This window comes from Lucilia sericata, unplaced genomic scaffold, assembly GCF_015586225.1.
Source record: "Lucilia sericata isolate MDLA Ls3-8-SP2 unplaced genomic scaffold, ASM1558622v1 Contig001687F_arrow, whole genome shotgun sequence".
Classification (NCBI taxonomy): Eukaryota; Metazoa; Arthropoda; class Insecta; order Diptera; family Calliphoridae; genus Lucilia; species Lucilia sericata.
This window is the reverse complement of record NW_023995597.1, coordinates 1-25,186: the sequence shown is the minus strand read 5'-3', so window position 1 is coordinate 25,186 and position 25,186 is coordinate 1. Positions and strand designations below refer to the sequence as shown.

Genomic DNA, 25,186 nt, shown 5'->3' with positions numbered 1-25,186 from the left:
AGTTCTAGTTCAGTTCTAGTTCGTTCAGTCAGTTCAGTTCTAGTTCAGTTCTAGTTCAGTTCTAGTTCAGTTCTAGTTCAGTTCTAGTTCAGTTCTAGTTCAGTTCTAGTTCAGTTCTAGTTCAGTTCTAGTTCAGTTCTAGTTCAGTTCTAGTTCAGTTCTAGTTCAGTTCTAGTTCAGTTCTAGTTCAGTTCTAGTTCATTTCTAGTTCAGTTCTAGTTCATTTCTAGTTCAGTTCTAGTTCAGTTCTAGTTCAGTTCTAGTTCAGTTCTAGTTCAGTTTTAGTTCAGTTTTAGTTCAGTTCTAGTTCAGTTCTAGTTCAGTTCTAGTTCAGTTCTAGTTCAGTTTTAGTTCAGTTCTAGTTCAGTGTAGTTCAGTTCTAGTCAGTTCTAGTTCAGTTCTAGTTCAGTTCTAGTTCAGTTCTAGTTCAGTTCTAGTTCAGTTCTAGTTCAGTTCTAGTTCAGTTCTAGTTCAGTTCTAGTTCAGTTCTAGTTCAGTTCTAGTTCAGTTCTAGTTCAGTTCTAGTTCAGTTCTAGTTCAGTTCTAGTTCAGTTCTAGTTCAGTTCTAGTTCAGTTCTAGTTCAGTTCTAGTTCAGTTCTAGTTCAGTTCTAGTTCAGTTCTAGTTCAGTTCTAGTTCAGTTCTAGTTCAGATCTAGTTCAGATCTTGTTCAGATCTAGTTCAGATCTAGTTCAGTTCTAGTTCAGTTCTCATTCAGTTTTAGTTCAGTTACTATTTTGGTTTTAAATTTCCATCCCGAAAATATTTTTATTTACCGATATCTTAACTAATCTGTGATCACCACTACATTTTCTCGCTAATCGGTTTCTTTTGTCGTAAAAACTAAATGTAATATCCATAAAAAATTCAGCATTTTCTTACATTTCACTTATTTAATGACAAAAGCTAAACCCTTTAATAAAAGTTCGCATAAAAACTCCAAACACTAATGAAAAACGAACGATATTTATTGGCATCTTGAGAAGACATTAACCTTTATTTACTATCTTTTATTTATTTATACCTACTTATGATGCTCTAAAGAATATTTTATCTAAAATGGAAATTTATACTAAAAACCTAAGTATAAAACTGGCGTTTTTGCCTATTCATCGCCAAGAAAATGATTGAAGATGAAAACTCAACAATCGTAAAAGTAAAAGAGCAAGAAAAAAACGAAAGCTATCTACGATTTTAAAATCTTCTTCATCTTGTTTTATGGTTAAGAAAATTAAAAAAAAATAAAAAAAAAATAAAATACTATATAAAGTTATATACGAATGTTTAGCTATAAATGCAATCTGCACAATTTTATTCCTAAACGAAAAGTATGTATCTAATAGTGCACATTTACAGAGCAACACCCACACTTTTATAAACATATGTATGTATATATACACAGATATAGAAATATGTATGTATATAGTGTTATAGTTAAATTGCAGAAAATCAAGTGGTGTGACAAAATAGCCTTTTTCAATCTTTTATTTTTTTTTTTCAACATGATGTTAAAATGCTAAAGCCAGAATGCAGAATCATACTTAGTCATCCTGGTGATACAATTGACCTCTTTACAACTGAAAAAGCAATACAAGCATGTTGGGCTAGCGGCAAATTTGAGCATGATTTACAACATTTCTTCATTTTTCATTTTGTTGTTGTTTCTTCATGTTGGTGTGATTTCTTATTTTTTTTTTTTATTTTTTCAATTCTGGTTTGTTAAATGCATTTCTATACGGTTTGTTTTCTTATTTTTTCATTGCTTTTGCAAAAAACAAAATAAAAGTGCAACGATTTAGATACAGTGGGCGTAATTTAAACAAAGTTGAGTACGAACTTTGGAGGCAATCGGAATTACACGTTTCCTGTTAAATGCCCTGCAGATTTAGTTAGTTAGTTAGTTAGGTAGTTAGTTAGTTAGTTAGTTAGTTAGTTAGTTAGTAGTTAGTTAGTTAGTAGTTAGTTAGTTAGTTAGTTTAGTTAGTTAGTTAGTTAGTTAGTTAGTTCTAGTTAGTTAGTTAGTTAGTTAGTTAGTTAGTTAGTTAGTTAGTTAGTTAGTAGTTAGTTAGTTAGTTAGTTAGTTAGTTAGTTAGTTAGTTCGTTAGTTAGTTAGTTAGTTAGTTAGTTAGTTAGTTAGTTAGTTAGTTAGTTAGTAGTAGTTAGTTAGTTAGTTAGTTATTTAGTTAGTTTAGTTAGTTAGTAGTTAGTTAGTTAGTTAGTTATTAGTTAGTTCGTTAGTTAGTTAGTTAGTTAGTTAGTTAGTTATTAGTTAGTTAGTTAGTTAGTTAGTTAGTTAGTTAGTAGTTAGCTTAGTTAGTTAGTTAGTTAGTTAGTTTAGTTATTAGTTAGTTAGTTAGTTAGTTAGTTAGTTAGTTAGTAGTTAGTTAGTTAGTTAGTTAGGTAGTTAGTTAGTTAGTTAGTTAGTTAGTAGTTAGTTAGTTAGTTAGTTAGTTAGTTAGTTAGTTAGTTAGTTAGTTAGTTAGTAGTTAGTTAGTTAGTTAGTTAGTTAGTTAGTTAGTTAGTTAGTTCGTTAGTTAGTTAGTAGTTAGTTAGTTAGTTAGTTAGTTAGTTAGTTAGTTAGTTAGTTAGTTAGTTAGTTAGTTAGTTAGTAGTTAGTTAGTGTAGTTAGTTAGTTAGTTAGTAGTTAGTAGTTAGTTAGTTAGTATTAGTAGTTAGGTAGTTAGTTAGTTAGTTAGTTAGTTAGTTAGTTAGTTAGTTGTTAGTTAGTTCGTTAGTTAGTTAGTTAGTAGTTAGTTAGTTAGTTAGTTAGTTAGTTAGTTAGTTAGTTAGTGTTAGTTAGTTAGTTAGTTAGTTAGTTAGTTAGTTAGTTTAGTTAGTTAGGTAGTTAGTTAGTTAGTTAGTTAGTTAGTTAGTAGTAGTAGTTAGTTAGTTAGTTAGTTAGTTAGTTAGTTAGTTAGTTAGTAGTTAGTAGTTAGTTAGTTAGTTAGTTAGTTAGTTAGTTAGTTAGTTAGTTAGTTAGTTAGTTAGTTAGTTAGTTAGTAGTTAGTTAGTTAGTAGTTAGTTAGTTAGTTAGTAGTTAGTTAGTTAGTTAGTTAGTTAGTTAGTTAGTTAGTTAGTAGTTAGTTAGTTAGTTAGTTAGTTCGTTCGTTCGTTCGTTCGTTCGTTCGTTCCTTCATTCGTTTTAGGAAGCAAATGTACTCATATTTACCTAATGTTTTACGCGAAGATTAAGAGTTTTAGTCGAAGAAAATTTAAGATTTTTTACATCATTTCACTACATTTAAACCCACTGTCCGATGGTGATAATGTAAATGTTATTTTCCTTAATTTTTTTGTCTTGTTCTCGGTGTTTGTTGTTATTTGATTTCTGTTTTTCTACTACTAGTCAATGTTGATACTGATGCCATTTTATACTTGATGTATTTCTACAGGATGTACCAAAGATTTCAATGTTTAAATGCGGATGCCATTGCAGAGGAAGTCGAGAATATGCACCGGGTAAGTAGGAAGCAATTGATGAAAATAACAACATGAACGAACAAGTCATGAGAAAATAAACGTAACACTCTACTATAGTATATAAGAAAATTAGTAGACGAAAAAGGAAAATAAGGAATTTTTCCGACATGCTTAGGCGACCAGCTAGGACAGTAGGAGTGAAGTGTTGGTGTAAAGATCGGAAACATAACCAAACATATTCTATTGGTAGATTTAATTAAATTTTTAAGGCCCTGGAAGAGATGCATATAGTTCCTAATTATTGTGAATAATATACAATTAAAGGACAAAACTCTATTAATAAAATTAGAGCAATTTTCTTCTCATACAACCTAAACCTTTAGACATTAACTCAACACAAGAATAAATGTTTGTATCAAACAACACAGATTATAGTATACTTAACATTGTCATGGTCACAACCAACACAAACACATCATTGAAATACTGAACAATCATTTTCCAATGAACTTCCACTTTATGAAAATCCTCTTGGTTTTTGCTTAAAACTCCAGTAGTTTTCCTTTGTCATGTTATATCTGGTTCATTTGTTTTTGCTTTTATTTTTTTGAAATCCAACTTCATCTTTCTTCTTTTCCATGTAGATTGTTTACAAACTCTCACGTCAGTTGGCTAATAATCCCACGGCTAAACGTGCAGCGGAACAAGTACGAGTAAAAATTGAGAAATTTCGTGTCTATTTGCCGGTATTGGATGCCATATGCCGTCATGGCCTAGAACAACGCCACTGGGATATGATATCGAAATTTTTGGGCAAAGATTGCAATCCTGATTTGTATCCTTCCCTTAAGGATATGATAGATTGTGGCATTATGTCCATATTGCCGCAATTGGAAGAAATTTCAATAGCAGCTGGTAAAGAATATGATTTAAATCAAGTGCTCGATGGCATGAAAAAAGATTGGAAAGATGTTTGTTTTGATGTTTTGCAATACCGTGATTCGGATACACATATTTTGGCAGCATTAGATGATATTCAGACATTATTGGATGATCATATTATGCGTACGCAGGCTATGAAAAGGTCACCGTTTATAGCTGCCTTAGGTTCTAAAGCCGATGATTGGGAAAATCGTTTGACACTTATACAAAATATCATAGATACTTGGACTTCGGTGCAAATTACTTGGATGTATCTGGAGCCTATATTTTCTTCCGAAGATATCATGAGACAAATGCCTTTAGAAGGTCGCAACTTTAAGGCAGTGGATAAAATTTGGCGTCGCATTATGCGTAATACTGTTAGTGATTTACATGTTATGGCAGCCACCGAATATCCCGATATGTTGGAGATATTTAAAAAGGCCGTAGCTGATTTGGAGACTGTACAGAAGGGTTTGAATACTTATTTAGAACAAAAACGTTTATTTTTTGCTCGTTTCTTTTTCCTATCCAATGATGAATTGTTGGAGATTCTATCGGAGACAAAAGATCCTCTGAGAGTACAGCCTCATTTGAAAAAATGCTTTGAGGGGGTAAGTATTAGAGATTTTACATTTTGAAAGAAATTTTTTTTATCATAGTTTTGTTACAGATTTCTTTGTTGACCTTTGATGATAGCATGGAAATAACCCAAATGATTTCGGATGAGGGTGAAAAGGTGTCGCTTGTAAGGAAAATTAATCCACAATTGGCAAATGTAAGTATCAGATTTAAAACATATTAAATAGGTCTCATAAAGTCGAATGAAATTATGGATTTTCAGAATTGAATCATTCGTTTTTATATTAACAATATTCCGATTTTCGAAATTTTCTTTTCTTATAGAAAATTTTCGAAATTTTCTTTTCTTATAGAAAATTTTCGAAATTTTCTTTTCTTATAGAAAATTTTCGAAATTTTCTTTTCTTACAGAAAATTTTCAAAACTTTCTTTTCTTACAGAAAATGTTCGAAATTTTCTTTTCTTATAGAAAATGTTCGAAATTTTTTTCCTTATAGAAAATGTTCGAAATTTTTTTTCCTTATAGAAAATGTTGAAAATTTTCTTTTCTTATAGAAAATTTTCGAAATTTTCTTATCTTATAGAAAATTTTCGAAATTTTCTTATCTTATAGAAAATTTTCGAAATTTTCTTATCTTATAGAATATTTTCGAAATTTTCTACTCTTATAGAAAATTTTCGAAATATTCTACTCTTATAGAAAATTTTCGAAATTTTCTACTCTTATAGAAAATTTTGAAATTTTCTTTTCTTATAGAAAATTTTCGAAATTTTCTTTTCTTATAGAAAATTTTCGAAGTTTTCTTTTCTTATAGAAAATTTTCGAAATTTTTCTTTCTTAAAGAAAATTTTCAAAATTTTTCTTTCTTATAGAAAATTTTCGAAATTTTTCTTTCTTATAGAAAATTTTCGAAATATTTCTTTCTTATAGAAAATTTTCGAAATTTTTCTTTTCTTATAGAAAATTTTCTTTTCTTATAGAAAATTCTGGAAATTTTCTTTTCTTATAGAAAATTCTGGAAATTTTCTTTTCTTAATGAAAATTCTGGAAAATTTCCTTTTTGAAGAAAATTCTGAATTTTCTTTTTTCATAGAAAATTCCTGAAATTTTCTTCTTCTAGAAATTTGCATTTCTTATAAAAATTTTCTAAATTTTGTCCTTTTATAAAAAATTATCACTTTTATTTCCGTAAAATTAGAATATATTTGAAAGATCTATTGTTTATACCATTCAGGGCTTAGTCGAACTATGGCTCAAAGAAGTGGAGGCCACAATGTTGGACAGTGTCAAAGAACAAATGAAATTTGCTTGGGAAGATTATTTCATGGTTGAGCGTATACAATGGGTGGTTTCATGGCCAGGACAAGTGGTATTAGGAATATCCTGCATGGCCTGGACATATGAGGTAAAGTCTATACATACTGTTGAGTAACATAACATAATCGTATTCCTTTAATAAGGTGGAAGAGGCTATAGAAAACAATACCCTACCACAATATCTCACCAAATCAACAGAACAGATAGCAGATCTGGTTAATCTAGTGCGCACAGATTTAACCAGTAATACAAGAATAACTATAGAAGCCCTTATAGTGTTAGATGTGCATGGTAAGTAAACTTAAAATAATAATTAAGTAGTTATTTATGTAATCCAAATTTTTAGATCGTGATGTTGTCTCTTATTTGGCGGACAACAAGGTGTCTTCTCTGTTGGATTTTGATTGGATGTCACAATTACGCTACTACTGGAAAGTTACAGAAAGTAAGTTATACCGTATTATTTTATTAACCAACTAATATTTATTTTAATTTCCTAGAACGCGAGGAATGGGTATGTGTTAGTATGGTTGTTACTGACGTCAAATATGGCATGGAATATTTGGGCAATACACCACGTTTGGTGGTAACACCATTAACAGATCGTTGTTATAGGTATGATGGTCAATGCTAAAAAAATATAACCTTAATATACAAAAATAACTGTCACAAGCCTATTTTAGAAATGACATTTAACAGAAAAAAATATGGTTTTAATTTCAATATTCTGATAACACAGTTTCCTTCTTATAACAACAAACACATAAATTATAGCTTGACAATGCATTAATATCCTCAAGGCTGACAGGATATGGGTGAAACAAAACGAGAATATTTTTGTGTAAAAGTCAAAACAAAAAAGACATCATTGACAGTTATTTTTGTTAAATATATAAATGAAATAATATAGCAACATACTTGTTATGTATGTTGATTTTTCTGACATATGTATGTATGTACTCATTGTTTTCTTAATTCAGGACACTAATGGGCGCTTTGAAACTTTGCTTAGGCGGTGCACCGGAAGGACCCGCTGGTACTGGTAAAACAGAAACTACCAAGGATTTAGCAAAATCTGTAGCTAAAAAATGTGTAGTGTTCAACTGTTCAGATGGCTTAGATTACAAGGCTTTGGGTAAATTTTTCAAGGTAATTTTATTGATCTAAGTGAATTTATTTAAATTTTGTAATAAGCTAAAAGTAATAACTAAAACTAGTAACGACGCTGACGGTATTTTAAGCGACGAACGGTTTTGTACTCGTAGCCATTTTCTCCCAAAACAGCGGAATCCTCAGGTTCTTCGGCAGATTTTAATTCAGCAACAGCTTCGGTGCTTACTTCTTCAGCAGGAGGCAGATATTCATTAGCGATTTCGGAGACATCACGACGTTGACGATACTTCAAGCGACGCACAGTTTTGTATTCGTAACCATTTTCACCCAAAACGGCGGATTCCTCAGGTTCTTCTGCAGATTTCAATTCAGCAACAGCTTCGGTGGTTTCTTCAGCTGGAGGCAAGTATTCACTGGCAATCTCGGAGACATCACGACGTTGGCGGTACTTCAAACGACGAACAGTTTTGTATTCGTAACCATTTTCACCCAAGACGGCGGATTCCTCAGGTTCTTCAGCAGATTTGAATTCAGCTACAGCTTCAGTGGTTTCTTCAGCTGGAGGCAAGTATTCATTGGCAATTTCGGAAACATCACGACGTTGACGGTACTTCAAACGACGAACAGTCTTGTATTCATAACCATTTTCAGTCAAGACGGCGGATTCCTCAGGTTCTTCAGCAGATTTCAATTCAGCTACAGCTTCAGTGGTTTCTTCAGCAGGAGGCAAGTATTCACTGGCAATCTCGGAGACATCACGACGTTGGCGGTACTTCAAACGACGAACAGTTTTGTATTCGTAACCATTTTCGCCCAAAACAGCGGATTCCTCAGGTTCTTCAGCAGATTTGAATTCAGCTGCAGCTTCAGTGGTTTCTTCAGCTGGAGGCAAGTATTCATTGACAATTTCGGAAACATCACGACGTTGACGGTACTTTAAACGACGAACAGTCTTGTATTCATAACCATTTTCACCCAAGACGGCGGATTCCTCAGGTTCTTCAGCAGATTTGAATTCAGCTACAGCTTCAGTGGTTTCTTCAGCTGGAGGCAAGTATTCATTGGCAATTTCGGAAACATCACGACGTTGACGGTATTTTAAACGACGAACAGTCTTGTATTCATAACCATTTTCACCCAAGACGGCGGATTCCTCAGGTTCTTCAGCAGATTTCAATTCAGCTACAGCTTCAGTGGTTTCTTCAGCAGGAGGCAAGTATTCATTGGCAATTTCGGAAACATCACGACGTTGACGGTACTTTAAACGACGAACAGTCTTGTATTCATAACCATTTTCACCCAAGACAGCGGATTCCTCAGGTTCTTCAGCAGATTTCAATTCAGCTACAGCTTCAGTGGTTTCTTCAGCTGGTGGCAAGTATTCATTTGCAATCTCGGAGACGTCACGACGTTGGCGGTATTTCAAGCGACGAACAGTTTTGTATTCGTAACCATTTTCACCCAAAACAGCGGATTCCTCAGGTTCTTCAGCAGATTTCAATTCAGCTACAGCTTCAGTGGTTTCTTCAGCAGGAGGCAAGTATTCATTGGCAATTTCGGAAACATCACGACGTTGGCGGTACTTTAAACGACGAACAGCCTTGTATTCGTAACCATTTTCACCCAAGACAGCGGAGTCCTCAGGTTCTTCAGAAGATTTCAATTCAGCTACAGCTTCAGTGGTTTCTTCAGCAGGAGGCAAGTATTCGTTGGCAATCTCGGAAACATCACGACGTTGGCGGTACTTCAAACGACGAACAGTTTTGTATTCGTAACCATTTGCACCCAAGACAGCGGATTCCTCAGGTTCTTCAGCAGATTTCAATTCAGCTACAGCTTCGGTGGTTTCTTCAGCAGGAGGCAAGTATTCGTTGGCAATCTCGGAAACATCACGACGTTGGCGGTATTTCAAGCGACGAACAGTTTTGTATTCATAACCATTTTCACCCAAGACAGCGGATTTCTCAGGTTCTTCTGCAGATTTCAATTCAGCTACAGCTTCGGTGGTTTCTTCAGCAGGAGGCAAGTATTCATTGGCAATCTCGGAGACGTCACGACGTTGACGGTATTTCAAGCGACGCACAGTTTTGTATTCATAACCATTTTCACCCAAGACAGCGGATTCCTCAGGTTCTTCAGCAGATTTCAATTCAACAGCTTCGGTGCTTTCATCAGCAGGAGGCAAATACTCGTTGGCAACTTCTGAAACATCGCGTCTTTGACGATACTTCAAACGTCTTAAGGTTTTATAACGATAACCGTCATCGGCTAATAAGGCCGAGTCATCATTATTAGTAAGATCCAAAGTAACAGTGTCTTCTGATGGTGGTAAATATTCATTAAGTGGACTATCGATGGCAGCTGAAGCTGCTACGGCTATAATAGCAAAAGCTACCACGAAAATTCTCTGCAAAAAGGGAAATCAATTTTAAAGTTTTTGTGTGTAATTGAAAAAAAAGAACTTACCATTTTAATGTTTTCCACACAAGCTCTTATATTAATTATAAATTAGAGAAGACACTCTCACTTTTTTTGCGAATATGTATTCTAGTCGAAAGACTAAGCTAGAATGAGATTTGCAATCAACTCAAACACTTTATATACTTACAAACTGTAACAAACATAACTTAACGGTTTGATCTTTTGATACTGTTTAACCTCTTAAATGCTGTATTGCCACACACAAACTGACACACACTCGCTTAGTTTTCTGAAGTGGCCTCTTGTTAACTGTACTTATTAATTGATTATCCATTATGCTAAACAAATGTTGGCATCTAACCTTGATAACACGAATACGTTAAAGTATTTTAACTTCATTAGTTACAGAAGAGCCTCTTCACAACAAACCACTTGAGAGCTTTTATCAAGTGGACCTTATAATGATGACAATGGATAGATGGATGAAAGGGAGGAAGCACTGAAATATGTAGGCATTTATATAGCAAGTTTTCAAATTGTTATAGTTTCTTTAAAGTTTGACGATGATGTTCAAACAATCGGATGAAATTATAATTGACTCTTAAGTTTTTTAATCTCAATGAAATAAAAATTAGATGACATGAAAATGTGTCAGAAAAAAGATAATTAGCAAAACTTTTGTTTTAACTGGGAATAACGAAAGTAGAACACTTTTATAAAAAAAAAATAATTGTTGTGAAAATAAAATGACAGTTTTAAGACCTCAATTATACCGTTACTAGCAAACATTTTATTTATCTCGAAATAAGTAATAATATATCTAAAATACAATATTTAAATATTATTCATATGTTACTGTTCACATTTTTCACAATATCCCTTTCTTAAGGGTTTAGCACAATCTGGCGCCTGGGCTTGTTTCGATGAATTCAATCGCATTGAATTGGAAGTATTGTCTGTGGTTGCTCAACAAATATTAACCATACAAAGAGCGATTGGTAGAAAAGTTGTTAAATTCTTTTTCGAAGATACAATGCTACGTTTGGATCCAACATGTTCAATATTCATAACAATGAATCCAGGGTAAGTTTTTAATATGCTGCATATAGCAAAATCTATCTGTATATAGTTATAAACCACAAATAGAGATATAATCGAAAAGTAGCAACAAATAGAAAAAGAAAAAAAAACTAAATCTTGTTTATAACAAAGGAATTGTGTTATCTGTCAGAGTTGTTAAAGTATTAATTCGTTTTATTAACTATTAGGCATGGATATGGTATCTTTCATTAAGGTTTTTGAAAAAAAATGCTTAACAATTGGCTCAGATATTACTCTGAGTAATCGGGCACCTCATATTTGATTTTCACTCCTCCATGATTAGTTATTTTTCTCGCTACTACTTTAGCAGCTGCTTGGTGGTTCATAAATATCGATTCGCTATCGTTTTCGAATGGGCGGGCATACCAAATTCTAAACTTAGTGATATGAACACTGTGTTACTAATGGAAAACACTCAGGGTTACTGAAAGTGTAGTGACCGAAATTATATACAGCCTGGCTAATGAACAACACTCGTCGTTTTCGAAAGTGTTCATAAACATAGATTCGTTATCGTCTTCATTAACTCGACATTTCACGTACCAATTTGGAGTGGTGACATTATTGGTAATCTTTTCGGAAATGCTGCTGCAAACTCCATCTTTTTTCAAGGGCGACAAGAATATTGAAGTGCTTTACGTGAACACATGCCTTGACGGCCTTAGTTCACGGTGGTATTTTTTATCTACTGGGTAGAATTGGGACGAAATGACAAATAGCCTCATGCTGCTCCGACAGTCGCAGAAGTACTGGACGAATCAGAAGGTAGTGGTCTGCGAAACCCCAACAAAAGCACCTGATGAATCTATTATCTCGGGATTGACACTGAGATGGACCAACCGGTATACATATTATCATGAGCGACACCGTAGCGTCCCCAATCTCCAATGATCCGCGCAGGTTGATTACGCCTCCCTCAGCCGCACAACCACCTCACACAATGCTCCATCGCTTAGGAAATCGGAAATACTCCGCCAATAGATCAGGATCCGTATGTCTTGATAATGTGACAAAGGATGTAGGAATTTCCAAACGAACCCGATAATTGCGGCCCTCAACCATAAGTCGCGCAGCATGTATCAATATGCATCCTATTGAGGTGGCAACAGCACTGAAGTAAGAGGCATATTAATTAAATTTCACCAACTTCCATCACTTCATTCTCAAATCATAAAGAACGATCAACGGATTGACAGGCAATTACTGAATGTCATCCTGATAATTACCCAACTGATACTTGCGCCCTACTACACGAAGAATAAAAGATTCTCAATGGCTTCAGAAATCCAGCATAAGTTTCTCTGTCTAATCACCCAGTGACATTGAGATGGCAATAGCACCGCAGAGAGAGTCCAGAGATATATTGCTTTTGAATATATCAGTCCTCAAATCAACATTCTCTGCACAGCCACTTCGTGGATCCCGGAGGAACCCTCTACCAAATCACCAACTAGGACAAAGTCCTGCGGGCAACTGACCAGCCGTAGTACCAGATTATCTGGCGCTCTGTTTAGACCCCATGTCAAATCATTCCAAGGAAAGACCGAGGATGCATTTTATCATCACCAGTTTATAGTCCCGGCTGTCAAGGGCGGCAGCTACAGAACCACGTTTATTACAATCGTGCCCAGTTGGTTCGCCAATAGTTCTACCAGCCACTTTAATAAAGTCATTTGGCAGTCTCGTCTCCCAATGATGTAATTACCGCATTTTGTTCTTGATACAATCGTGGGTTAAAGTGTTGCCACAAGCGCCAGTATCCTAAAACTGGAGCAATTTTTAACTATCGGCTGATCAGGGTTATTCATCTTTAGTGTCCAGCTTTGGCCAGAAACGCAAATTGCGAAAAAAGAACATTGGTTAAATGCATGTTGTATGGTTTGAAGGTATTGTTAGATTTATATGTTGTTGCCGAATCAAAAGATGCCACCTCGGAGTTGTGGATGAACGGCTTCGGTTAAGTAGATGTCCCTTAAAAGAAATTCAACAGTCTGTGGTTCGATAGGAGGCACAGCAGAGTTGACCCGTGTCGTTTTTTGAGTGGCTTTGAATTGCATAGTGATAGTTTGCTCGAGTTCTTCCGATGAGTCGTGTACATATATAAAATGTCTCTAACAGCGTTCTTTGAAGCATTCTGGGATGGTGGTTGATCGTTTTAAGTCTACACTTGTTGTTAAGTCCTCGCGAACTGGTACACGCGTTAAGCCCCATCTCGTAGCTGCAATTTGATCGCATCGAACTAATAGTCCAGAAACAAATTCTTGGATAGAAACAGACGAAACAGAAGTCCTGGCGAATTAAGCACCATTTCGTAGCTGCAATTTGTCCGCATCAAACTTTTTCTTGTTAGGTGTGCGAATACAATCCACATACTTAAGCTGAAAGAAAAATCCATTTCCTTTTACGACACATTGCTATAGCGAATACAATCAAAGCCTCTCCAAATTTAGCGCCTAAAAGTAAATTACAAAATAGCTATCAAACTCCTTCTAAGCTCTGTTTATTACTTTACACATGTTTATTTGTATGTATGCAAAATAAATGGAAGAGAAGAATAAACCAACAAAAACAACTATGTATGTATGTCTTATATTTTTTTTTTAATTTCGTTGTGTCAGTGTATGTACGTACATATGTATGTGTTTATTTTTTGTCATTTAGTTTATTCTAGTGGAATTTGTTTCATCTTTTTAATTTTTTTCTATTTTTGCTTTTCTAGTTTCGTATCAACTCGTTCTCATCCTTTTTATATGTGACTAAATGTTGATACAGCAGTTTGTTTTGTATACACATCTTTTTCCGGTTGTTGGTATTAAGTTTGAATATGAATGTGTGTCTGTGTGTGTGTGGGAATAGGAATGAGAATGTTTTCTTTGTATTGTTAGCGGTTTACAAACAATGTTTTCGTTTCTGTTTCAGTCGTCTTTGAATTGTTGTTTTTTTCTCTATTTTGTTATAGTTGTTGCTGGCACTGTTGTGCCTTATTTTGTTAGTGCATACATGTGCATGTATGTATGACTTTAATCGTCCTCAATTTTTATATATCCTTGCATCCGTTTTCTTTCATTTTTCCTATATATTTTTTATTTAATTTTTTTTTTTTTGCTCAGTTTCAAGTTTATATAAACAATCGCACATACATATGCACAGAGAGTTTTCTAATGTCGTTTTTTGTATCGTTGTCGTCGTCGTTTTTGTTGTGTTATTAAGTTTGATTCCCTTTTACTTTGCTTAACGTTGCATGCTTTTTACATATGTTAGCATTTTTATAACCTTTAAACCATCACAATAGGCAAACGCAACTACAACCAAAGATTGGGGTCCTGTGAACATGTTGAGCGGTTTGAATCAGCATCAACTAAATATAATATTGTATGAATATTAATGTTGCTCTTTAACCCTTTCGATTAAATTAAATACAATTTTCTTGAAATGTAAAGAAATTAAAGGGTTTCTTTTTCTCCCTCTATAAAACTATGCAATGAGAGCTTAAATCTGAGGAGAAATAATTAATTTAGTTAAAACTATCGAATATTTGTTATAGAAGAAAATTTATCAAACAATTTTTATAAAGAATTAATTTATTGAAAATTTTCCATAACGAACAAATTTTTCCCAAATTTCCATTAGAGAGAAAATTCATCTAAAATTTTTATTAAAGAGAAAATTTATCCCCAATTTTTATTAAAGAGAAAACTTATGCCAAATTTTCATTAAAGAGAAAATTCATTGCACATTTTCATTAAAGAGAAAATTCATCGCAAATTTTCCATAAAGGAAAAATTATCGCTAATTTTCTATAAAGAAAAATGTATCGAAAACTTTTTTATAAAGCGAAAATTTATAAAACATTCTCCATAAAGAAAAAATTTATCGAACACTTTCCATAAAGAGAAAATTTATAGCAAATTTTCTATAAAGAAAAAATTTTCTATAAAGAAAAATTTATAGAAAATTTTTTATAATGAGAAAATTCATCAAAAAATTATGTTAGAGAGAAAATTTATCGTAAATTTTATATAAAGAGAAAATTTATCGTAAATTTTATATAAAGAGAAAATTTAACGTAATTTTCTATAAAGAGAAAATTTAACGTAATTTCCATAAAGAGAAAATTTATCAAAAATTTTCTATAAAGAGAAAATTTATCAAAAATTTTCTATAAAGAGAAAATTTATCAAAAATTTTCTATAAAGAGAAAATTTATCAAAAAATTTCTATAAAGAGAAAATTTATCGAAAATTTTCTATGAAGAGAAAATTTATCGAAAATTTTCTATGAAGAGAAAATGTATCGAAAATTTTCTATGAAGAGAAAATGTATCGAACATTTTCTATAAAGAGAAAATGTATCGAACATTTTCTATGAAGAGAAAATTTATCGAACATTTTCTATAAAGAGAAAATTTATCGAAAATTTTCTATAAAAAAAAATTTATCAAAAAAATTCTATAAAGAGAAAATTTATCGAAAATTTACTATAAAGAGAAAATTTATTGAATATTTTCTATAATAAGAAAATTTATCGAAAATTTTCTATAATGAGAAAATTTATCGAAAATTTTCTATAATGAGAAAATTTATCGAAAATTTTCTATAAAGAGAAAATTTAACGAAAATTTTCTATACAGAGAAAATTTATCGAACATTTTCTATAAAGAGAAAATTTATCGAAAATTTTCTATAATGAGAAAATTTATCGAAAATTTTCTATAAAGAAAAAATGTATCGTAAATTTTCTGTAAAGAGAAAATTTATCCAAATTTTCTATAAAGGAAAAATTTATCGAAAATTTTCTATAAAGAGAAAATTTATCTGTTATCTTTATAGAGAAAATTTATCGAAAATTTTCCATAAAGAGAAAATCTATCGAAAATTTTCTATAAAGAGAAAATTTATCGAAAACTTTCTATAAAGAGAAAATTTATCGAAAATTTTCTATAAAGAGAAAATTTATCAAAAAATTTCTATAAAGAGAAAATTTATCGAAAATATTCTATAAAGAGAAAATTTATTGAATATTTTCTATAAAGCGAAAATTTAACGAAAATTTTCTATAAAGAGAAAATTTACCGAACATTTTCTATAAAGAGAAAATTTGTCGAAAATTTTCCATAATGAGAAAATTTATCGAAAATTTTCTATAAAGAAAAAATGTATCGTAAATTTTCTATAAAGAAAAAATGTATCGTAAATTTTCTATAAAGAGAAAATTTATCGTAAATTTTCTATAAAGAAAAAATTTATCGATAATTTTCTATAAAAAGAAAATTTATCGAAAATTTTCTATAAAGAGAAAATTCATCGAAAATTTTCTATAAAGAGAAAATGCATTGAAAATTTTCTATAATGAGAAAATGAACCGAAAATTTTCTATAATTAAAAAATTTATCGTAAATTTTCTATAATTAAAAAATTTATCGTAAATTTTCTATAAAGAGAAAATTTATCGTAAATTTTCTATTTAGAGAAAGTTTATCGTAAATTTTCTATAAAGAGAAAATTTATCAAAAAATTTTGTTAGAGAGAAAATTTATCGAAAATTTTCTATAAAAAGAAAATTTAACGAAAATTTTTTAAAAAAATTTTCGAATCTCCTTAAGAGAAAATTTATCGAAAAATTTCTATAAAGAGAAAATTTATTGTAAATTTCTATAAAGAGAAAATTTATTGTAAATTTTCCATAAAAAGAAAGTTTATCGTAAATTTTCTATAAAGAGAAAATTTATCAAAAAATTTTGTTAGAGAGAAAATTTATCGAAAATTTTCTTAAAAGAGAAATTTATTGAAAATTTTCTATATGAAACGATCGATCATTTCTCTTCAGACCCTTAAAACGTAGTGTATGTCTAAAACAACCTTAATCGCCTTTAGCTCATGTCATTGCTAAAGCAATTCTATTCAAGCATTTAAAGCTAACGAGTTTGAAATCACAAGCTTCATGTATAAAAGTATCTCTATAAATATTTTTACCAAATATGTATGTGTATCTGTGATTTTGTATTTTCTATCTCAATTTTTTTCTAAGTCTTAAGCATTGTTATAAGCATTTTTTTCGTATGAAAGTATTTTACAAATGAAAGAGTTCTATAATGAGTTCCAAAGTTTAGTCTATTTGTTTATTTTTTAGGTTGTTTTTGTTCTTTTGTGCCCTAGAAATAAAATTGTTTGTTATAGTTTTTTAATAGATATTTATTTAAAAAGTTTATTTTGTACATTTTTTTTGCACAACAAAAAAGAAACCTCGTTAAAATTGTGCAAAACTCCTGTAAATGTTACTGTGTGTGGGATAGTATATTTTGTTTTTATTATTTTTTTTGGGGGGAAATGATAACATTTCCCAACTATTACACCCACTTGTTACATGTTACTTATTAAAGGTTTTTTTCAAATTGTTCAAATCTAAAGTTTAGTTTGTTTTAATGTCTTTATTTAAAATGGTTTTTAGTTACTCTTCCATACGAGTGTTATGAGTTCGGGCGTATGTTTTCTTGTGGCTGTTGTTGTGTTTTAATTTTTTGCTAAAAAGGAAAATGTTAAAGTTTCCTTTTTAACAGAAAACAGAAAAAAAAAGCCGCCAGGATGTGGAAGGAAACAAGTGGTTTGTTAAACAAGCTACACTTACACAAATAATCAAGATATGTTTGTATGTACATAGGAAGACTAATTCTATGTTAACAAATTACATTTTGTCCTATGTAAATAGAAATTTGTTGAACATTTTACCTTTGAGATGAAAAAAACAAAAATAAATAAATAAATATTAGAACTTTAATTTGGAAATCTTTTATTAATCAAAGCCAAAACCACCTGATGAAAGGATAAGTAGATGTTAAGTAATAATAACGATGAGTTGATGGTAAAAGGTTTTGCAATAAAACAACGAAAACAGGAGTATAGAAATTCATTAAAAATAGATAATTTTTTCAAAAAAAATATTTATAGAAAAATTTCAAACACAAAAAATCTATAGAAAATTTTTTTTATAAAAAGATAATTTAGGGAAGGAATATATAGGATAATTTAGGAAAGATAATTATCGAAAATTTTTGATAAAACAGAATTTATCAAGAATTTTCTATTAAAAGAATTTTATCGAAAATTTCCTTCAAATGGAGAATTAATCAAAACAGGATAAACTTATCGAAAAAAATTTCCTATAAAAAGAAAATTTATCGAAAACTTTCTATGAAGAGAAAATTTATCTAAAATTTTCTTTAAAAGAGAATTCATCGAAATTTTCTTTAAAAAGAGAATTCATCGAAATTTTCTTTTAAAAAGAGAATTTACCGAAATTTTCTTTAAAAAGAGAATTTACCGAAATTTTCTTTAAAAAGAGAATTTATCGAAAATTTTCTATAAAAAGAGAATTTACCGAAATTTTCTATAAAAAGAGAATTTACCGAAATTTTCTTTTAAAAAGAGAATTTACCGAAATTTTCTTTTAAAAAGAGAATTTACCGAAATTTTCTTTTAAAAAGAGAATTTACCGAAATTTTCTTTAAAAAGAGAATTTATCGAAAATTTTCTATAAAAAGAGAATTTATCGAAAATTTTCTATAAAAAGAGAATTTATCGAAAATTTTCTATAAAAAGAGAATTTATCGAAAATTTTCTATAAAAAGAGAATTTATCGAAAATTTTCTATAAAAAGAGAATTTATCGAAAATTTTCTATAAAAAGAGAATTTATCGAAAATTTTCTATAAAAAGAGAATTTATCGAAAATTTTCTATAAAAAGAGAATTTATCGAAAATTTTCTATAAAAAGAGAATTTATCGAAAATTTTCTATAAAAAGAGAATTTATCGAAAATTTTCTATAAAAAGAGAATTTATCGAAAATTTTCTATAAAAAGAGAATTTATCGAAAATTTTCTATGAAAAAAGAGAATTTATCAAAAATTTTCTATAAAAAGAGACTTGATTAAAAAATTTCTATGAAGAAAAAATGCATCGAAATTTTTCAAAAAAAGAGAATTTATAGAACATTTTCTATAAAAAAGAGAAAAATTCTTACAAAAGGAGAATTTGTTAAAAATTTTCAACAAAAAGAGAATTTATTGAAAGTTTTTAACAAAAAAGAGTATTTATGGAAAATTTTGTATAAAAAGAAAATATGTTCGAAATTTTCTTTAAAAAAAAAAAAAATTTATTGTAAATTTTCTATAAAGAGAAAATTTATCGCAAGTTTTCTCAGAAGAGAAAGTTTATTGAACATTTTCTATAAAGAAGAAATTTACCGCTAATTTTCAATAAAGAGAAAATTTATCGTAACTTCTCTATAAATAGATAATTTATCGTAAATTCTCTATAAAAAGAAAATTTATCGTAAATTCTCTATAAAGACAAAATTTATCGTAAATTTTCTAGAAAGACAAAATTTATCGTAAATTTTCTAGAAAGAGAAAATTTATTGTAAATTTTCTAGAAAGAGAAAATTTATTGTAAATTTTCTGTAAAGAGAAAATTTATCGTAAATTTTCTATAAAAAGAAAATTTATCGTAAATTTTCTATAAAAAGAAAATTTATCGTAAATTTTCTATAAAAAGAAAATTTATCGTAAATTTTCTATAAAAAGAAAATTTATCGTAAATTTTCTATAAAAGAAAATTTACCGTAAATTTTCTATAAAAAGAAAATTTACCGTAAATTTCTATAAAAAGAAAATTTATCGTAAATTTTCTATAAAAAGAAAATTTATCGTAAATTTTCTATAAAAAGAAAATTTGTCGTAAATTCTCTAGAAAGTGAAGATTTATCGTAAAATTTTTATAAAGAGAGATAAATAATCGAATTTTTTTTTCAAAGAATATTTTCGAAAAAAAAAACGACTTTCCCAACTTATCATACATATTTTAATAAAAACAATTTTGCTCAAATAATTCTCTTCACATTTCTGTTGAAATTCTATAGTTACGCTGGTCGCACTGAATTACCTGATAATCTCAAGGTATTATTTCGTACAGTGGCCATGATGGTGCCTGATTATGCAATGATTGGTGAAATTACTCTCTACTCGAATGGTTTTTACGAGGCACGTCAATTGTCGCAGAAAATCGTTCAGGCGTATAAATTGTGTTCGGAACAGTTGTCATCACAATCTCACTATGATTATGGTAAGTAGTAGTTACATGGAAGGGTGACCTTAGTTTTTAAAATAATACATATGTATAACAAAAACACGTAAACAAAGTAACTATGTACTAACTGTTAGGGGTTTAATAAAATAAATAGAGTATTAAACAATCTCACTGTCAAAAAAAACCTAATTATACGAGAACAGAATTTAAAAAGATTTTGAGATTTTCTTAAGGCTTTAGTGCAAGAAAATGTGGATAAAAAGTAGATAAAAGTTAACAATCACAAAAGAAGGTTATTTATCTACTTAATGAAGTTTAACACAATCTTCGGTATTCGAACCAAATCTTGATTTTTCATGAAATTTTATATGGAAAATTTATCGAAAATTTTTCATAAAAAGAAAAGTTATATACAATTTTGTATAAAAAGAAAATTTATCAAAAATTTTCTATTAAAAAGAAATGAAAATGTTCTATAAAAAGAAAATTTATCGAAAATGTTCTATAAAAGAAAAATTTCTCGAAAATTTTCTATAAAAAGAAAATTTATCGAAAATGTTGTATAAAAAGAAAATTTATCGGAAATTGTCGATAAAAAGAGAATTTATTGGAAATTTTCTATAAAAAGAAAAATTATCGAAAATTTTCTCTAAAAAAAAATTATCGAAATGTTCTATAAAAAGAAAATTTATCGGAAATTATCTACAAAGAGAAAATTTATTGGAAATTGTCTATAAAAAGACAATTTATCGAAAATTTTCTATAAAAAGAGAGTTTATTGAAAATTTTCTAAAAAAGAAAAAATTATCGAAAATTTTCTCTAAAAAGAAAATTCATCGAAAATGTTCTTTAAAAAGAAAATTTTTCGAAAATTCTCTAAAAAAAAGAAAATTTCTCTAAAAATTATCCCTAAAAAGAAACTGTTCTATAATAAGAAAATTTATCGAAAATATTGTATTATAAGAAAATTTATCGAAAATATTGTATAATGAGAAAATTTATCGAAAATATTCTATAAAAATAAAATTTAGCGAAAATATTATATAAAACAAATTTTATCGAAAATGTTCTACAAAAAGAAAATTTATCGAAAATGTTCTACAAAAAGAAAATTTATCGAAAATGTTCTACAAAAGGAAAATTTATCGAAAATGTTCTACAAAAAGAAAATTTATCGAAAATATTCTATAAAAAGAAAATTTATCGAAAATGTTCTATAAAAAGAAAATTTATCGAAATGTTCTATAAAAAGAAAATTTATCGAAAGTTTTCTATAAAAAGAAAATTTATCTAAAGTTTCCTATAAAAAGAAAATTTATCTAAAGTTTCCTATAAAAAGAAAATTTCTCGAAAATTTTCTCTAAAAAGAAAATTTATTGAAAATTTTCTCTAAAAAGAAAATTTATTGAAAATTTTCTATAAGAAGAAAATTTATTGGAAATTTTCTCTAAAAAGAAAATTTATTGGAAATTTTCTCTAAAAGAAAATTTATTGGAAATTTTCTCTAAAAAGAAAATTTATTGGAAATTTTCTCTAAAAAGAAAATTTATTGGAAATTTTCTCTAAAAAGAAAATTTATAGAAAATTTTCTCTAAAAAGAAAATTTATAGAAAATTTTCTCTAAAAGAAAATTTATTGGAAATTTTCTCTAAAAAGAAAATTTGTCGAAAATTTTCTCTAAAAAGAAAATTTGTCGAAAATTTTCTCTAAAAAGAAAATTTATCGAAAATTTTCTCCAAAAAGAAAATTTATCGAAAATTTTCTCTAAAAAGAAAATTTATCGAACATTTTCTATAAAAAGAAAATTTATCGAACATTTTCTATAAAAAGAAAATTTATTGCAAATTTTCTATAAAATTAAAATTTCTCTAAAATTTTCTAAAAGAAGTAAATTTTCTATTTAAAGAAAATTTCTCAAAAATTTTCTATTAAAAGGAAATTTATCTAAAATTTTCTATAAAAAGAAAATTTATCTAATATTTATCAAAAATATTATATAAAAAGAAAAATTTATCGAAAATTTCCTTTAAATATTTATTGATGGAAAATAACGAACAAATTTAAATATATAAATAAATATTAATACGTAAATAATTATTTTTATTATTATATGAAAGTGAAATGAGTCAAAAATAAATATAAACTTGAGAAAACAAGCATCCACAATAAATTAAATCTTTTGATTATATTTCTGTTTTATGTATTTTTGTATGCAAAAGCAAAAAAAATAAAAAATTGTATGTGTAAATGTTGTTATAATTATGTTAATAAAACTTTTATAATGATATTTTATGTTAAAATATTCAATACGCTGTCGTTACGCTCAATATGTATCTTGTACTTTAACTTTTTGTTATAATTTTCGTTGTCTTTAGCTGAAAAATAAAGTAATGTTTTTTTTTTTGTTTTGTTTTCTGTTCTTTAACTTTAAGGTATGCGTGCCGTAAAATCTGTGCTGTTGGCTTCAGCATCATTGCGTCGCATGTACCAAAGTTTGCCCGAAGCACAAATTGTTTTACGCGCCATTGTTGATGTAAATTTACCGAAATTCTTGGAACAAGATGTTTCATTATTTGTTGGCATTTACACGGATCTCTTTCCCGGCATCGAATTGCCAATGGTAAGTTATTTATTTATGTATGTCGTCAGTGTACTTTAAAACATATTTCTTTTTTTTATTTTATACATTCATTTTGTTGTTGTTTCATTTTTGCCTTTTTTGTAAAAGCGAAAATTTTTTTTTATGAATATTTAAAATTATTTTACAAATATGAAAATAATTTAGCTCAGGAAATTTATTTAGAAAAACAAATATGACACTTTTAATGGATGTTAAAAGCAGCAAAAAAAAATGAAACAAAAAAGATGTCTTTAATTTGAATTTCTAAATTGTTTCGATGGAAATTAAAAGATACAGCAGGGCTCTCATATGGGTATCATGTTAAAAGAAGAAAATTGTTGATTCCTTTAGGATAACGTATCTTTGCCAAAATTTTAAATGTACCGAACATTTTTCGTTGTTGTTTTAGCAAATGAAATCACTGTTTTGAATTTGAAATTGTTATTTAACAAGTCATTTGGTTTGATTTGGTTTTGTAAAAAAATGAAATTACATTTGCTTATTTATTTAAAACAAATGTCTGGCGAATGATGTTTTCTGAATACAAATTTAAACAAGGTTGTATTTTTCTTTAAGAAGATAAAACTAAAACAAGATTGTGAATCAAAACTTATATTGATTCAAAAAGTATCAGTTAGTGGCAGTGTTAGTTATTTATTTAGTTAGTTAGTTAGTTAGTTAGTTAGTTAATAGTAGTTAGTTAGTTAGTTAGTTAGTTAGTTAGTTAGTTAGTTAGTTAGTTAGTTAGTAGTTAGTTCGTTAGTAGTTAGTTAGTTAGTAGTTAGTAGTTAGTTAGTTAGTTAGTTAGTTAGTTAGTTAGTTAGTTAGTTAGTTAGTTAGTTAGTTAGTTAGTTAGTTAGTTAGTTAGTTAGTTAGTTAGTTAGTTAGTTAGTAGTTAGTTAGTTAGTTAGTTAGTTAGTTAGTTAGTTAGTTAGTTAGTTAGTTAGTTAGTAGTTAGTTAGTTAGTTAGTTAGTTAGTTAGTTAGTTAGTTAGTTAGTAGTTAGTTAGTTAGTTAGTTAGTTAGTTAGTTAGTTAGTTAGTTAGTTAGTTAGTTAGTTAGTAGTTAGTTAGTTAGTTAGTTAGTTAGTTAGTTAGTTAGTTAGTTAGTTAGTAGTTAGTTAGTTAGTTAGTAGTTAGTTAGTTAGTTAGTTAGTTAGTAGTTAGTTAGTAGTTAGTTAGTTAGTTAGTTAGTTAGTTAGTTAGTAGTATAGTAGTTAGTTGTTAGTTAGTTAGTTAGTTAGTTAGTTAGTTAGTAGTTAGTTAGTTAGTTAGTTAGTTAGTTAGTTAGTTAGTTAGTTAGTTAGTTAGTTAGTTAGTTAGTAGTTAGTTAGTTAGTTAGTTAGTTAGTTAGTTAGTTAGTTAGTTAGTTAGTTAGTTAGTTAGTAGTTAGTTAGTTAGTTAGTTAGTTAGTTAGTTAGTTAGTAGTTAGTTAGTTAGTTAGTTAGTTAGTTAGTTAGTTAGTTAGTTAGTTAGTAGTAGTTAGTTAGTTAGTTAGTTAGTTAGTTAGTTAGTTAGTTAGTTAGTTAGTTAGTTAGTTAGTAGTTAGTTAGTTAGTTAGTTAGTTAGTTAGTTAGTTAGTTAGTTAGTTAGTTAGTTAGTTAGTTAGTAGTTAGTTAGTTAGTTAGTTAGTTAGTTAGTTAGTTAGTTAGTTAGTTAGTTAGTTAGTTAGTTAGTTAGTTAGTTAGTTAGTAGTAGTTAGTTAGTAGTTAGTTAGTTAGTTAGTTAGTTAGTTAGTAGTTAGTTAGTTAGTAGTTAGTTAGTTAGTTAGTTAGTTAGTTAGTAGTTAGTTAGTTAGTTAGTTAGTAGTTAGTTAGTTAGTTAGTTAGTTAGTTAGTTAGTTAGTTAGTAGTTAGTTAGTTAGTAGTTAGTTAGTAGTTAGTTAGTTAGTTAGTTAGTTAGTTAGTTAGTTAGTAGTTAGTAGTTAGTTAGTTAGTTAGTTAGTTAGTTAGTTAGTTAGTTAGTTAGTTAGTAGTTAGTTAGTTAGTTAGTTAGTTAGTTAGTTAGTTAGTTAGTTAGTTAGTTAGTTAGTTAGTTAGTTAGTTAGTTAGTAGTTAGTTAGTTAGTTAGTTAGTTAGTTAGTTAGTTAGTTAGTTAGTTAGTTAGTTAGTTAGTTAGTTAGTTAGTTAGTTAGTTAGTTAGGTTAGTAGTTAGTTAGTTAGTAGTTAGTTGTTAGTTAGTTAGTTAGTTAGTTAGTTAGTTAGTTAGTTAGTTAGTTAGTTAGTTAGCTTAGTTAGTTAGTTAGTTAGTTAGTTAGTTAGTTAGTTAGTTAGTTAGTTAGTTAGTTAGTTAGTTAGTTAGTTAGTTAGTTAGTTAGTTAGTTAGTTAGTTAGTTAGTTAGTTAGTTAGTTAGTTAGTTAGTTAGTTAGTTAGTTAGTTAGTAGTAGTTAGTAGTTAGTTAGTTAGTAGTTAGTTAGTTAGTTAATTAGTTAGTTAGGTGGGTATTCCTCTCTAAATTCGTCTTATTTTTCTCACATAATTTCGCTTTTAAAAGTATGTGCATGTGTGCAATGATGGTATTATGTTACAATCAACAAACTGTAACCCAAAGTAAAATATACTTAACTTTTTGTTAAAAGAATTTCCTTCAGTATTCTATTGAACATTTTAAA

General features: G+C 28.8%; 2 protein-coding genes across 2 annotated transcripts in view; one reads left to right on the top strand and one right to left on the bottom strand.

The window, feature by feature from the left end:
- The window catches only part of LOC119612427 (dynein heavy chain 3, axonemal-like), a gene marked incomplete at its 3' end in the record, with an annotated part of 70,877 nt that extends 48,301 nt beyond the window's left edge, over window positions 1–22,576 (top strand). The window contains 11 exon segments of the mRNA XM_037968233.1: window positions 3,392–3,458; window positions 4,064–4,954; window positions 5,014–5,118; window positions 6,158–6,328; window positions 6,384–6,531; window positions 6,587–6,685; window positions 6,741–6,855; window positions 7,221–7,389; window positions 10,664–10,857; window positions 19,790–19,992; window positions 22,389–22,576. Of these exon segments, the coding sequence (XP_037824161.1) occupies window positions 3,392–3,458; window positions 4,064–4,954; window positions 5,014–5,118; window positions 6,158–6,328; window positions 6,384–6,531; window positions 6,587–6,685; window positions 6,741–6,855; window positions 7,221–7,389; window positions 10,664–10,857; window positions 19,790–19,992; window positions 22,389–22,576 (2,350 nt within the window).
- Window positions 7,377–9,914, bottom strand: LOC119612428. Its single transcript, XM_037968234.1, has 2 exons — window positions 9,820–9,914; window positions 7,377–9,760 (listed from the first exon to the last, which is right to left on the bottom strand). Exons 1-2 carry the CDS (start codon window positions 9,820–9,822, stop codon window positions 7,454–7,456), a joined length of 2,310 nt encoding a protein of 769 aa, XP_037824162.1. The 5' UTR covers window positions 9,823–9,914; the 3' UTR covers window positions 7,377–7,453.
- Window positions 22,577–25,186: the final 2,610 nt, after the last annotated feature.